This window comes from Pogona vitticeps, chromosome 3 (assembly GCF_051106095.1).
Source record: "Pogona vitticeps strain Pit_001003342236 chromosome 3, PviZW2.1, whole genome shotgun sequence".
NCBI classification, from domain to species: domain Eukaryota; kingdom Metazoa; phylum Chordata; class Lepidosauria; order Squamata; family Agamidae; genus Pogona; species Pogona vitticeps.
In genome coordinates, this window is record NC_135785.1 from 25,179,082 (window position 1) to 25,195,153 (window position 16,072).

At 38.7% G+C, this 16,072-nt stretch overlaps 1 protein-coding gene across 1 annotated transcript; it reads left to right on the plus strand.

The window, feature by feature from the left end:
* Positions 1-508: 508 nt before the first annotated feature.
* Positions 509-15,410, plus strand: CCNL1 (cyclin L1). Its single transcript, XM_020781960.3, has 11 exons — positions 509-868; positions 1,302-1,376; positions 1,718-1,827; positions 8,023-8,143; positions 8,399-8,463; positions 10,051-10,150; positions 10,261-10,365; positions 11,646-11,787; positions 13,340-13,451; positions 13,569-13,667; positions 14,603-15,410. Exons 1-11 carry the CDS (start codon positions 608-610, stop codon positions 14,952-14,954), a joined length of 1,542 nt encoding a protein of 513 aa, XP_020637619.2. The 5' UTR covers positions 509-607; the 3' UTR covers positions 14,955-15,410.
* The last annotated feature ends 662 nt before the right edge of the window (positions 15,411-16,072 follow it).

Below are 16,072 nucleotides of genomic sequence, written 5' to 3' on the forward strand. Positions count from 1 at the left end.
TTTCCAGATAATGATTGCATAGAGAAAGGTCACATAGCAAGAAGTCCACTAAAAATTCGGTCCCCAGTGAGCTAGGAGAGCTGCAGAGAGCAGACAGACAACCTATTTTTATTAATGACAGAGGCTAAAAACTAGCAAGGCCTAAGGAAACGAAACAGTCAGTCGCCTCTATAGCCTGAAAACTCGCCCTCCTCGACCAGGCTTCCGTTTCTTACATCAACGCAATTGATCTTTGCTACGCTGAGGCGAACGTGGCTGGCCGCGTTCGATATTGATAGTGCGCGCGCGCGCGCGCGCGCCCTCCTGCCTTTCTTTCTCGCGCTCTTTCTCTCTCTCTCTCTCCTGCATCCCCCGCCCCCACTGGCCGTTGGCGCCGATGACATCACACTGAGGGAGGGAGGGAGGGAGGAGGCGCGTCCGCGTGCGAGAAAAGTACAGAACGTGCTTCTCGCTTTGCGGATAAGGGGGGGGAGGGGATTAGGAGGACTCATTTTTTTCCCAGCGTGCACCGTTCAGTGCTGCGTCACCGGGCGCCGGGCGCCAACGGGTTATTCTCTGCGTGGCCGGCTCCGGGTGCGGTCGGACGTGCGTTTTCTGGTAGTTCGCCATGGCCTCTACTGGGAGTCATCCTTCGCCTGCCGTCGCCGCGCACGCCTCAGCGCCACCGCCCGCCCCGACGGGGATCCTGATCGGGGACCGGCTCTATTCCGAGGTGTCGCTGACGATCAGCCACTCGCTTATTCCCGAAGAGCGGCTCTCGCCGACGCCCTCCATGCAGGACGGCCTGGACCTCCACACCGAGACCGACCTGCGGATCCTGGGCTGCGAACTCATCCAGTCCGCAGGCATCCTCCTCCGCCTGCCGCAGGTCAGCGAAAGTAGGGCCTTGTGGACGAGGGAGGGGAGGAGGGTCGCCGGGTGACTTACTTCGGTAGACTTAAGGAGAGGCCGCTGCGGCCTCGTGTTCGGCTCACGAGCTTTCTCTCGGTTGCCTGAGGGTGTGGAGGGCAGGGAGGGAGGAGAAGGATATGTGTTGAACGTCCGTCCGGAGAGGGTTGGGGAGGGCGCTGCCTCAGAAAGGCGTTTAGGCCTGACGTGCGAGGGGACGGCAAAGAGAGGGCGCTGGACACAAAATGGCGGCCGTTGAACTACCTCGGCCTACGAGACAGGCGCGGCTTCGACGCCGCTTCAGGAAAGGGAGGGGGGAATGCGTGCTCTGGTCTCCGCGCATGCGCTTCTCGGCTGTTACTGACATGGCTGATGTTTTTTTCTTCTTCCCCGCCTGGGGATTGTCTTCGTAGGTGGCGATGGCAACCGGGCAGGTGCTGTTTCACCGCTTTTTCTATTCCAAGTCCTTTGTCAAACACAGCTTCGAGGTGAGTGTGGGAAACCTTTGATGTTAAAGTGTGTTTTTCTTCTAAGAGTGTGAGAACAGGGTGGAATAGATCTAGTTGCCCTAGTAACAGGTCCCATGCCCAGTATATTTATTATTATTGTTACTATTGTTACTTATCTGTTTCAGGACAGTAATTTTGTCTCACCCTTTTTAAAAAAAATACAATTTCTAGATCATATTGGTTGTTTCTGATGAGCCTTCGGTTGCCATCTTTTGTGGCAAGAGCCCCAATTCCAAATCCTATTCTGTGTAATTATAATAAGTTGCAGTTGTTGATTCAATTTATAAATATGTTTTCATGGCAATGGTTCTTTTTTCCAGATTGTTGCTATGGCATGCATCAATCTTGCTTCCAAAATTGAAGAAGCTCCACGTCGCATAAGAGATGTGATCAATGTTTTCCATCACTTGCGCCAGATAAGAGCTAAAAGGTAAGATCTGTTCCTTTTTTGATACATGCAGTATACCACTTTGTGCTCCATTGTTGTAATGTAGCCCAACTCTGGAAGTTCTGGCTGGATAGGCATGACTTAGGTGGAGTGGGGTAAGCTTTTAATTGTGCATAAACAGTTCTTTAGCTAGTTGATATGTTGTGGTTTTTTTTTTAATTTGCTTGTATGTGTTTTAGTAGTACGGTCCATTAAGTATTTATTGCTAGATGAGTAGATCTTGAAATGTACAGAAGGAAGAATAAGATCTGGCTAGTGACTCTCAGCCTTCTTGTGTTGGTTGACTTGTCATTTGATTTGTAGCAAAATTCATTGTAGTGACATTTTATTAAATGCTAACCCCCGTGTAAGAATTGACTAGGTAGTATAGTTGGCTACACATGTTAAGTGCAGCAGTTTTACCTCTAGAGTCTTTTAGGAGATTAACGTTTTAACCATTTGAAAGCTTGTGGTAGCATTTGATAGTGTTGGGAAAGTTGACAGCATGGTTTGGTTTACAGCATATACGTGCTTTAATGGTATCTTCAAGATGTAATCAGAGGAATCCTGGAAGTCATGTGGTCCTAGAATGACATACAAGGCTGTCATTCAGCATGATTGCCTATAAATCAGATGAGTCCAATTGTTGTGTGTATGCTTCTGTGATTGTTGTAGAATTGTACAGTTTTTAGATATAAAGTTTTAAATGGAGTATTTAATCCAAGGAAAGGTTAAATGCTTACAGGAAAGTATACGTAACAGAAGTATGTGTTGTGTGACTTGGGTGTTGTTGCCTGAAGCTGTCTTTGTAGGAACAAAGTAATCTCTCAGCAATTTACTGAAGCTTTTGGTTTGGGGTTTTTCCACTATGCAGTGTGGGATTATGGGGCAGATAAATTTGTGTCTTCAGGATGAGATCATATCTAGCCCACATTAGGTGTTTAAAAAGCGATGTTCAGTTTCTGCTTTGGCAATGTGTATATGCATTAATATTGCTTAATTTTCATACAAATATCTTTAAATAAGTAAAACGTTTATATTTTTTCAATAACACAATTGCAATTAAGGCTTTGTTGAGTCTCACAATTTTAAGCATTACTGCTGACAAATAACTCAGAAAAACTTTTTGGTTAGCCAGAATAAGACCAAAATACTTCAGTGTTGGTTTAACAACTTACCTTTTTTTAAAAAAAGGGCTGTCTTTTAAGAAGTGGTACATCAGCCATTTGCATGCTTTTTGGCCAGTAATGTCACATTCAAACAGATTTTTTTTACTTGCTTTCTTGCTAACTAACCTAAATAAAATACTGTCTGTACATTCTAGAACTGTATTAAATCTTGAAGGTTCATTTTTAGAACTGGATGTAAACATTTTTCTGTGCGTGTTACAATTTTACAAACAAATCAGTTGTACATGTTATTAACTTCAACTCTTTTTTCCCTTGCAACCGACTATACAGCGACCAGCTACATTTACCAAAGCCTGGGTGATGTGGAGTGGTTCATAAAGATGAAGCTGTCGTCATGGCAACAGTGAGTGACGTATGGAAAATCCCCAAGGAGAAGCCAGTGCTCTGAGCATAGGTCACTGGAATCGGGGACTGACAGGTTGGCCGTTGGTGAACCATTTGGAAGAACTCCTGTATCTTGTTTTAAGCTTTTATCTTTGCTGTCCAGGTTTTTGCAAATAAGCTTAAATGTCTGAGAATTTCATGTAGTATACCTAGAGATGTTATGCTTATTCTGTTGGAGTTTAATGCCTTTTGATTTATGAAACATAATACAGCAAAATCTCTGCCCTGAAAGCAGTTCACAATTGTACTGTTGGGTACCAAAATCTGGAAAACGTACAAGTAGATATTTAGTATAACTGCAAATTTTGTATGTATATTTAATATTTCATTTACAGTTTTGTAGTAATGTGAAATTAAAGATTTCTGTTAACTTTAGAGCATTGTAGTTAGGCAGACTTTCATATTAAAAGGATTTTTGCTTCAATATCAGCACTAGTCAGCTGCATATTATTAGGGATTTCATTGTGGAGCACTTGCTTTGCTTGCAGTGTTCCCAGTTTCAATCACCTGAATGTCAGTTAAAAGGACTGCAGAAAGCAAGTTCTGGGGTTTGTAGCTGCCAAGGCAGACATTGGTGGTTGTATAACACAGTTTTTTGTATTAACCCTCAAATGAGATGAATTTGCTATAATAAAGTTAGCAGGATTGCTTTGGAAATGCAGACAATACTGAAAGTTGCCCACAGATTTGTCCTAGGCTGATTGTTTTAAAGAACACTGTGATCAAAAAGTAGCATCACTGAAGCTGTTATGAATGCATTGCATCCTGTATGCTTATACTGTATGTAGTTGTATTACTGCACATGGACACTTGACATCTTTCAAAGTCTTTTTCGTCTTTGTGTCAGAAGCAATCCAGTGATGCTTCCAAACTGGAAGGATTGATCAACAGGGTGCTGCTGTTGCCCAGGGGACACCTTAATGTGCTCATACTTCTCACTTTCTTCAGGGATGCTCCTTCTGTGTGTCCCTCAAATTAGTTAAACACAGGATGCAGAAGAGAGAGCCAGAAGGCAGCAGTTATATATCTTGGAAGATTCAACTGGATTAAGGATTGAACACTGAACTGTATACGAGTGAAAAGTTTTCGTTGCAGTCAGAAGTTATATTAAAGGTAGCCATAACACCTGCATTTTAAGATACAGTAAATGTTTGCTGAATTGATGAGCATGTTCCCCCAAATTGTAGTTCTGAACAGTGTCAGGTATTTAAGCAACTGTGTATAGCAGACTTTCAACAGACTTGTAAGTCTAGCCATGAATGGAATTTACTCCCTTGTTAGTGTGTACTTAGGGATGTGGTGGTGCTGCTGGTTAAACCACAGAAGCCTCTGTGCTGCAAGGTCAGAAGACCAGTGGTCGTAAGATAGAATCCATGCAACAGAGTGAGCTCCCGTCACTTGTCCCAGCTCCTACCAACCTAGCTGTTTGAAAGCATGTAAAAAGTGGATAAATAGGTACCACCTCGGTAGGAAGGTAACTGTTTTGTGTCTAGTTGTGCTGGCCACATGACCACGGAAACTGTCTTCGGACAAACGCTGGCTCTGTGGCTTGGGAACGGGAATGAGCAACATGCCCTAGAGTCAGACACGACTGGACTAAATGTCAAGGGGAACCTTTACCTTTAGTGTGTACTTAATTTGATATTGTCTGCATTGACCTCTGAACCTGGCTCTTCAGTGAATTTGAAACTGAGATTGCTGCTTCCAAATTACATTAAACTCTATAGCTTCTTTGAAAGTTCTCTCTTTTCAAGTTGGGTATATCATTTGCAAATGTTGGGCCATTCTGATTATTGATGCTATTAGATATACAGGAATTACTGTTCTTTAGTTTACACTCTCTCCATTATAGTTATACACTTCTTACAGCAACTCTTAAGTAATTGTCTTTGCTGTCTATCACATTCATGTAGAATTAGGTCTATGAAATGTAAATATAGCAATTGTAGGTACTGATATATGACATGTGCATGTCCTTTTTATTTTTTGTACTGGGGTGATCTACACATACTGTTACCCCTTGTTTGCATTTACCGTGCATCACAGTTTGAATGCTTTCTGGATAAAATGAACTCTAATGTAGTTTCCTATCTTTTTGGAGCATACATCTCTTTCGTACACTTTAATATCTTGTTTGGCAAACAGTGTGGAGACCAATAAAAATTGGTAATTACCAGAATTAATAGTTTTTATTGCCCTAATGGTTGCAGTATATATTTCTAGAAATAAAACTCACTAACATGAGTAATCTAGATATTGTCTAGTGCTGTTAAAATAAGTACATGTTGTTTTTCTGGAAAGACTGCTATCTCCATTTCTCTTAAGATACCTGGCTTTCTAAAATCTTTCCATGGCTGTTCACAGATAGCTTGTGCTTTTTTTAAAAAACAAGTGCTTTTCTCCATAAAATATAGTTCTCATAGGAAACAAATTATCAAAGATAAAATTCAAAAATAGTTAACACGTCCATTTGAGAAGTTAAAATTAGTTACTGGAGGCTAAAGAGGGAAAACATATTTTCAGGCATTTAGTAATGTGCATGTTTAGTGTTGTAAATATAACTAGCTATGCTTTTCTGTAAAAACCGGACGGCAGAGGATGTAGATTTAGGGCTATGAATTTGCCTGTGAAAAAATCACCCCAAGTCCAAGCAGAAAGAATATTTTACTAAATCAACTCACTTTGCTAGACTATCAAGAAATCATAGAAATAGTTTTGCTTCTTTAATATGTTATGTAATTACGCAGATATTTGATGGATCCCTAAATTGAACACGATTTGAGCACAAGAACAGTTTGTGATGGGAGATGGCATAGAATTGTATAGCCTGTTCTGCCTGGATTAATTCAGGAATTTAGTGGGTCTAAGTTATCTCTGGCGTGATAGCACTTGGGTATTTGTAGTTATGTCAGGCTGTATATCTAGTGAGCTTTACTATGAAAGTATTATGTGTGTAGTAGTGTCCTACCAAGAAATGCTGACAGAGAAATTGATAAAGAACCAAATAAGATGGGTATCAATTATCTCTCTTTATATTTTAAGCTGGGGGGGGCTACTATGGTGATGTAAACTTTGTATAGTATTTGTATAGAAGGCATGAATAAAATAATTTTATTATTTTAAAGTAGCATTTTTCCCCAGCTGGTGTAGAAAAATTCTTTGTTTCCTTTAAGGCCCCTTAAACTGTTCAGTCAGCTTAGTGTGTTGAATGCCAAATATTATAAAAGCTAAAGTTGAAATTTGACAGATCCTATTTGATGTTTCAAAATATGAAGGAAAATGTTCCTTCCATGAAGAAGTACAATTTACGTTTCAGCATGGAAAATGATGAAAGTCAAGGCAGGAGTATGTAGTATGTACAAAAAACTAGTATATAAATAGTTTAGGTTATGTATAGTATTACACAAAACAGGTTATATGTAGGCCCACTAATTTATATAGAAATGTGTTAACTGCATGCTTATATACCCTGTTTCCCCTTAAAAAAACCTAACCTGAAAATAAGCCCTAGTATGATTTTTCAGGATTCTCGTAATATGAGCTCTACCCCAAAAATAAGCCCCAGTTAAGTGAAACCCTGGCCTCCACCATTGTGCAGCAACCAGAAGATGACATGACAGTATTTGAATAAATGTAGATTGTTGTGCATGAAATAATAAAACATCTGAAAATAAACCCTAATGCTCTTTTTGGAGCAAAAATTAATATAAGACCCTGTCTTATTTTCAGGGAAATGGTAGTCTTCAACATTTTATTTTCCTTAAAGAAAGTGGGTTAATGACATTGTATTGATCCATGGGCAACTTTTTAAAAAAAGTAACTTTAGCACATTGATATTTCTGATAATTTATTTTGAAATTACCTCAATTTTTAAAAACATCATCTGGCATTTAAATTGGTTTGCCAAGAAAATTTGCCAAGTAGCATGCAGCAACCAAAGTTAATGTCTAATTTGTGTTATAAACATGAAGTGTGACAGATCTGTATATGGGGAGAGATAGGAGTAGAATAAAGTAGTAGTTAGAATACTGTGTTTTAAACTGCTTTAAAAAAAAAACTAGATGAAAAAATTGAACATGCTGTGGATATTCTAAAGAAAAATCGAATATGTTTTGTTTTAATCTTCTCTTTCATAACACGTTTATTTTACAGATGTGGGTACTTGGAGTGGTAACTTGAATAGTGAATGCACTGTTACGTTTCTTTCCAGATAATGGAATTCTGCCATAAAAGATTACTGACAGTTTGCAACCTTTTAGCAATGTAAAAAAATGTATTACTCAACTAAGAATTCAGTTTTTTACACATGGATTGTTTGACTACATTTTTTCTCCCTGAAGGTTTCTTGGCATTTCATCTTGAAGCTCACTGTGCTATTACATGAAGTGAAGCAACTTTGGTTTTGTTATTTTACTTCCTGAGAGAAGACAACAAAACTTTTAAAAATAATATAGCTTTAGGTAGTAAATTTAGTTAACTTGGACAGCACAAGATTAAAGCTTAAACTTGTTTGCAGGAGTTTAAAATCTGGTTTCTGTTGCCATTAGTTGGTTGGAAGGGAAAAAGGAAGCCTCTTGTCTTCGATATAAAAAACCGTTTTGACTCTATTTCTTACAAACTGTAGGACTCCAAGCCCACTGATACTTGATCAGAACTACATAAACACCAAAAATCAAGTAATCAAAGCAGAAAGAAGGGTGCTGAAGGAATTGGGATTTTGTGTTCATGTCAAGCATCCACATAAGGTGAGTCTGCTAGAATACTGGTCGGTATAATGAACTGTACGTGTCTCTTAATGGTGGCAGGAAAGGTAAAAATCATTGTACAAGTCTGGGGAGAGGGTGATATTACTAGTAGTAAAGTAGAATGGATTTTGATTTTGAGGGTAGAAATAAGTCTTAATAAAAGATGAAAATATTTTCATTTTTGCTCATAATAAATGTGAGTTGAGTATATTATTAACACTGAAATACTAACTTATTTCTTTTTTTCATTTTTAGATAATTGTTATGTACTTGCAAGTCTTAGAATGTGAACGTAATCAAACCCTCGTTCAAACTGCTTGGTAAGTTATTCTCTTCTTTCTCCTTGCCAAGAAAATAGTAGCAGAAAAAGCAAGCTTGCTGTCCAATATACCAGACAATAAATTGTAAGTTAGATGAACATCATATGGAATGACGCTTGCTTTCTGCTTACTATTTTCATGGCTTGCATAACACATTATATTGGAGAACTCAATTTAACTTTTTTCTTTTTTCTACTCTTTAATTAAAGGGTAGTCCCTGATGGTAAGTCATAGAACTCTGCCCTCTGCACCACAGCTCATGACCTGAGGATGGCCTGATTGGCTGCCTCTCTCTCTCCAGCCAATCCAGTGCAAGCTCTCAGCCGAGATTTACTGAAGTGGTCCATATCCATCTGGCAGCAGCTTCTAGTTCTGTCGGGGTGTCAAAAGGATTTGTATATTGGATTTTAGAAGTATCTACTCAACATACATATCATGAACTGTATATTTGTTTTTCTAGTTATTGTAGAGTTTAGTTTTATCAAGTGTGATATTTAATTAACTGCTTTTCCCATTTTGTCTCATTTTAGATTTTAATAGCATAGACTTTTTTTATTTTTCATGGGATGCATGCAAGCAGTTATCACAGTCTTAATTATATACTGTCTGCTTATTGAACACAGTTTTTCCAGTGTAACAGATACCAACAGTAGTTCATATGGGATATTTGGATTTGTCCCTTCTGTTTAGAGATGAAATCGTGTTACTAAATTCCAAAGCAGCAATTTTGAGAAGCAGTGGGATGTAGCAAGTAACGCTTATAAATTCTTAGAACATGATTCTACAGTATGTTTATAGCTGATCTCTGTATCACAGCTGTGCAAGACTCCTTAATTTTGTAAATTTTTCAAGTCCCCCAAGAGGCTGAAATCTTGTATGCAGTAGGTTGAAGTCCATTGAAGCCACTGCTAAAAATGTAACATCTGGCAAACTCCAGACAAATCTGTTGATTTGGATAGGAGAATCAACAGCAAACAGCAGTGCTTAATAGTTGCATCATATTCTCTAGATACACTGTTTTTACATCATGTCATGGATGGTGCATTTAATTATGTTTTTGTGCCTACAAACATGCTGTAGAAGGTATCTTAGTCTGAATTTAGCATTTTAAGTACATTAAGTTAATATGTGCTATTACCTTTTTTTAAAAAAACTTGATGATGGAACATACTGTTTTAGAGGTTGATGGACACTTCATAGAACTTTCCTAAATCTGAACTAAATAGATCTGAACCACGTAATCATTATAAAGTCTTAATGTTGACTTGTATTCATCGTGGTGAAGACTGTTCAGAGTAAAACACTGCTTGTCCTATTTGAGTATCTAGAGAGATGACAAGAAACTTCTTGTTACTGTGGTCCATGGGCATTTGAAGCACTTCTGCTCTTAAGCTATATCTATCTTCATAATGTGCCACATGTAAGGCACATTACTTAACAGAATGGAATCTAAATTGTTAAAATAAAGATGAAGAAAAAATAATAAAGTAGATTGAGTCTCCAAAGTCATGTTTGTTTGTTTGTTTGTTTTGTTTGTTTTTTGGATAGGCTTAGAACTTGAAGCACATTTAAATTCTTATTTTTCAGGAATTACATGAATGATAGCCTTCGAACCAATGTTTTTGTTCGATTTCAGCCAGAGACCATAGCATGTGCTTGTATTTATCTTGCTGCTAGAGCTCTACAAGTAAGTACTTGCCCGATTCCTATTTCTGCTCAGTGGTTGTAGGTGTCAGTATTCCTTAATGAAATTGATTCTATTGAGATTTGTCACCTTTGCAATGTTTTGTCTTTTAGATTCCTTTGCCTAACCGACCTCATTGGTTTTTGCTTTTTGGGGCTACTGAAGAAGATATTCAGGAGATATGTTTAACAACACTTAAGCTGTACACTAGAAAGAAGGTACAGTAATTTTAAAAGTATATTTGTATGTAGGACTACCAACAAAATGTTGCATGGATTTCATGACCAGTAGGCTGCATGATACTTTCTGGATGTTTTTGTCTATAAGGCTCATATGCCTCAAGCAGTAAAATCAATGGTGAGAATTGTGGAAGTCTCAAAATCTGAAGGACAACAGTTTATGTTCTCTGTCTTAGGAGGTGTGCTTTTGTTTAGCATAGCAAAGTGTGCTGCTTATATACCATCCCATAGCACTTCAAGCACTCTCTGGGTGGTTTACAAGTTAATTGTGCAGGCTACACATTGCCCCCCCAGCAAGCTGGGTACTCATTTTACCAACTTCGGAAGGATAGAAGGTTGAGTCAGCCTTGAACCAGCTACCTGAGATTGAACCCCAGGTCTTGAGCCCAGTTTTGGCTGCAGTACAGCGATTTAACGACTGTGCCACAAGGCTGTATTAGGACACCATCTCGCCTTCAGTAGAGGCCATACAGGTTAAAGCAGTTATGGGACAAATTCAGGAAAGGGCAAAGAAAACACCCATCCCAAGGCATTTTTGTTTTACACAGGACATATGGTGCTAGAGGGATTGCATTGCAAGTGGCTGTCCTTCTGAAATCTTAGCATTTTTAAATGTGAAAGTGGATTTAATTTTTTTTCCTTCCTCCAGAAACATTTCTTCGGGGAGCAGGGAAGGAAGTTTGGTAATTTTGCCAATTCTATCCGCCTAATCCTGCTTTCCCCCTTTAAAAGTTCAGGAGATGGGGAACAGCTCAGTTCCTTCTCCAGCCTTTTCCTCCAGAATTTTCTTCTGAAAGCTTCACAGGTCTTTTGACAGTATCCTCAAGCTAGAATACCCCTCCCAACCCAAATCAGTTTCTTTCCAACTTAATAAAAAGACGTTGAGCAGGTCACTGCCACCTTGCAAATACAAAGTCCCGTTGATTTGAAAGGGATTTCTTCTGGCTCTCACAGCTGTGGGCTGGAGAGCGAGCAGAGCATTGCACCTGTGATCTGTTAACCATTCATAACAGAATTCTGGATTTGATTGAGAAACATGTACAGTCCGTTTATATCTTGCATATTTTGGGTATCTCCTGACTATATAGAAGCTGCTGTTTAACATAGGTGGCATTCATGTTTTTCTTCCAAACATATAGCCAGTCAGTCAACTGTCTTAAGTTCAGTATTGAAGAGAATATTAGGCAAAATAAAGCAGTATGTGCAGACACATGTTAGTTAGGTAAAAGTCTGATTGTGGACTCTTTATTTCTTTGCAGCCTAACTATGATTTACTTGATAAGGAAGTAGAAAAAAGAAAAATGGCACTTCAGGAAGCTAAATTAAAAGCAAAAGGATTAAACCCAGATGGAACGCCAGCTCTTTCAACATTAGGAGGCTTTTCACCTGCTTCTAAGCCATGTAAGTCTTTTATACTGTACCTACATTTTGGCTGTTTTATTTTAATGGGTCTTTTGTTCACTATACATTCATTCAAACCAGGAACTGGTGCAAGGGTTGCTGATTTGAAGCTACTATAAAGTATTTAACACAGCACTTATTAAACTGCTGAACTCATTGCCATTAGATGTAGTGAAGGCAACCAACCTGGAAGGCTTTAAAAGGGGTATGATACACAGTGGTGCCTCGACTTACGAATGTCCTGACTTACGACCATTTTGAGTTATGACCAGCTCCAGCCGCAAAATTTTGCTTCGACTTGCAGCCGGAGCTTCTAGTTAGGAACAGAAAAAGGCAGGAAATTCAAATTGCTAACCGTTTGTGGGCAAAGAGGCTGCTTCTTTGTAGCTCTTTTGCCCCAACGGTTAGAGTGATTGTGATTGGAGGAGGCTTCGGACTGCCTGGTAAGGTAAGGTGCTGCTTTCTGCTTTTTAAAAACTTTTGGGTGGGTTTTGCAGGGTGGTTTTGGGCTGGTGGGTTATGTTTCTGTGCTGTGATGGGTCTTGGGTGGTTTCCTTGCTTTTTTGGGTTTTTCCCCATTTCCGATGGGTCTTGCAGGGTTTGCTTGCTCTTGGGGGTTTTTCCCCCATTTCCGATGGGTCTTGCGGGGTTTGCTTGCTTTCTGCTTTGTTTTTTTGCATTTCTGATGGGTCTTGCATGCTTTCCTTGCTTTCTGCTTTGGGTTTTTTTGCATTTCCAATGGGTCTTGTACACTTTTCTTTTTTCCCCTCCCCTTCGGCCAGAATGGATTAATCACGTTTCCAATGGGTCTTGCAATGAGTTTGTTTGTGTGTGGTTTTTCCCCCTTCGGCCAGAACGGATTAATTGCATTTCAGTGTATTCCTATTGGAAATGGTGATTTGATTTACGACCATTTCAAGTTACAACTGGAGTTATGGAACCAATTACAGTATTTTTCCATGTATCAAACTATACTTTTGTCTAAAATCTTTAGACTAAAAATTGAGGGTCGTCTTATACATGGAAGTAAGCTGAAGAGAAAACAAAAACAAGTGGTGGGGAAAGCAGGGATCAAAGCGATCCTGCAGCACTTTGATCCCTTTCCCCTACACTTGTTAGAAAAGTGGAGGGGGGTGTCTTATACATGGAAAAATACAGTAAGTTCGTAAGTCAAGGCACCACTGCATTTATGGATATTAGGAGCATCAGTAGCTACTAACTAGGATGGTCGTCTATCATTTCTATTATCAACCACAGCATGCCTTTATATATCACTTGGCTGTTGAGTGTGGGATGAATAGTACTCTTGAACTTGGATCTGCTTTGTTGCCATAGTTTAAGGAATATAGTTTTGTTGCCAGAAATGCTAAATAAATTTAGGAAGCAAGGTGGTAGTATGTACAAAACAGTATCTCAGGAGAAGCTAACTTTAATGCAGTCATTAGCAAAATATTCTTGACATTTGATGCCATTTTGCAGAAACTTATATTCACTAAGGGAAAAGTTAAATATTTTGTCACTTGAGTATATGTAATTGTGTTTTCCCCCTTAGGTTCACCAAGAGAAATGAAAATAGAAGATAAGTCTCCAGTGTGTATCAATGCAAAAGCTGTTAAAAAAGAGCCAGAAGACAGGCAGGTGGTTTCTAAGAGCCCATACAATGGGTGAGTAATCATGTTTTGTAAATACATTGTCAGATGCTGAGCTGTACAGTTCATTCTAAACTGCCTGCTGTTGCATTCTACGCAATTGATGCAGCATTTACTCTTATTTTGACCCAGTATGAGAAAAGAGAGCAAAAGAAGTAGAAGCAGCAGAAGTGTGAGTCGATCAAAGTCAAGGACAAAGTCACGGTCCAGGTCCCATTCTCCAAGAAGGCAGTGAGTATTTTTGAAATATTTAGTGTATAATCAGAAAAAGAAACATAATATGTCCTTCTGTTCTTATGTGTAGTGTGTGGCCTGTCTGCTGCATTTAGTTCTGTTCTTCTGCTTGTTGCACAGCTATGCATGGGTGGTGTTCATATGTGGCAAACTGCCACTGATTAGAGGTAATTCACCATTGATAAAAGGCAGTTACTGGGCACCGGTGACATGTACGGCAGTGAAACTGCATTCACCCTGAAATCCCCAAAGGAAGCTTTTAATTGGGTGATTTACTGCTGATGATATCATCTCCATTTCAATCCATTGCTGCGCAATAGAGTTATAGTCAGGAAGAAGCACTACATGATTTGCTTGTCTCTAGAAGTTTATATATTTTATATGGGTTGGAGCTAGTCTAGCTGAAGGATCATATTGTCCCATATGAGATTATCTGGGCTTTCAAGATCTCTCTGGGATCTTTAATGGGGACAACAGCTCCTCTTACAACATGGAGTAGTCCAAGACTTTTCTGACTGGCTGCCCTTTTATTCAATCAAGCTTGTCAGCTAACAGTTTCTAAGAAAGGCACTTTTAAAGGATTGGTGCCCATATTTATTGTGCTTTTAAATTGCTTTTATTTCAACTGTTTTCATATTTATTTTAACATTATGCTGGGGACAACAATGCGATAGAATAAAAATAGTAATAGCTTTGAATGGGTAGATGGCACTATGTAATATTTTTCATTAATAGCCTCATTTTATATCTCATAGTGAATGTTGTAAGAAATATTCCATTGAATGCAGTTTTTCTTTTAACAAACTAAATCTAAAATGATGGCTTGTACTAGTTTAATGAACAGTAGGTTTAATGTTGTCGAACAGAGTGTAAGCATTAGAACTCTGTTTTGTATAGCAACTTTTAAAGCCTTTAATATCTGTGTTTTTAAGTTATAACAATAGGCGGAGCCTGTCTGGAACATACAGCTCAAGATCCAGAAGCAGATCTCGTAGTCACAGTGGCAGTCCTAGGAGGCATCACAATCATGGATCACCACACCTGAAACCCAAGCACAGTAGAGAAGACTTGAAAAGTGTAAATAGACATGGTCACAAACGAAAAAAGTCTCGTTCACGTTCTCAGAGCAAAACCAGAGACCATACAGATGTTACCAAGAAACACAGGCATGAACGAGGACACCACAGGGACAGGCGGGAGAGATCTCGCTCATTTGAAAGATCACATAAGAGCAAGCACCACAATAGTAGCCGTTCAGGAGGACATAGCCGGCACAGGCGCTAACTGGGGCAGACACAGCCTGTTAGTTATGTTTGGATGTTATACAATGTATAAGACTGTTTCAGACTTGAAAAGAAGTTATTTAGAATTTTATTTGAAACTCAGACCTTCAATATGTAGGATTCATTTTTTAAAGAACTGTTGAATTTTGCACTCACAATACCTTAGCAGTATCATACTGATTTAAAGAAAAGGAGATCAGGTTAAATTGTATGTGTTTAGAGTTGTTGTATCAATATGAAAACTGGAGAATCTGTTTCTGTAAAAAATGTACGTTATTTTTATACAAACATATTGCAGACATTTCTATTTAAGTATAGTTATTTGTTTAAAATAATGGTGGATACTTTCTTACACTGGTTTTAGTCTGCATGTGTAAATTTTTTTACAAAGAAATAAAATTATAGAACTGTTGTTACTATCTGCCGAATACCTCATTAAACTATCATATAAAAACAAGTTCCTGCCCAGTTTAGTGTCAAATAATTTTTAACAAAAAGTTGGTGAGCTGTAAAAAAAAATTTCTGATCTCAATGTTGGAACTACTCTAAAGGTATGAAATGATGAATACTAATGTTAACATGGTTCAAGTCTAAATATTATTTAGAATAATATTCTGATAGTAAATTTGAGTTGGGATGGAAAGCCACTAGACTCCCAAGTGTTTCTCTTACTCCTTTCTTCATTTCACCCTTTCCTTGTTTGCCCCATGAAATCTCCACTAGTTTCTTCCAAGCTTGCTGCTGTACTGCAGTAATAAAGGGAGCCCATCGTTTGTCCAGCATAATTAGAAATTGGAAGCCTATTGGGTTACCAGATAGTACCCAAATTCATTCCAGCTGCTGAAGAGGAAGTGAAGCCCTATTACTTTGCTAAAAGAAATGCTTTTTGAATTTTTAAGAGATAAAGGATATAAGGAGACATCAGTGATGCTGGAGCACTTTTGGATAAAGGAAAAGTTGAAGTTCTGTAGTTGCACTCAGTTGGCTACAGAAAGAAGGGACCTTTGAATCCATCTATACTTCTCTTGGCAAACAAGCCTGCACTTTCCTGCTGACAAATTGTTTCTGTTTATATGTGGGGCAGCTGAGCCAGGCAAGTAGAAAATGGGGGATTTAATT

Coding starts and splice junctions, on each gene's coding strand:
- CCNL1 (XM_020781960.3), top strand. CDS start 608: ATGGCCTCTACTGGGAGTCATCCTTCGCCTGCCGTCGCCGCGCACGCC. Junction 1,377..1,717: donor TTGTCAAACACAGCTTCGAG/GTGAGTGTGGGA, acceptor TCTTTTTTCCAG/ATTGTTGCTATGGCATGCAT. Junction 8,464..10,050: donor ACCCTCGTTCAAACTGCTTG/GTAAGTTATTCT, acceptor CTTATTTTTCAG/GAATTACATGAATGATAGCC.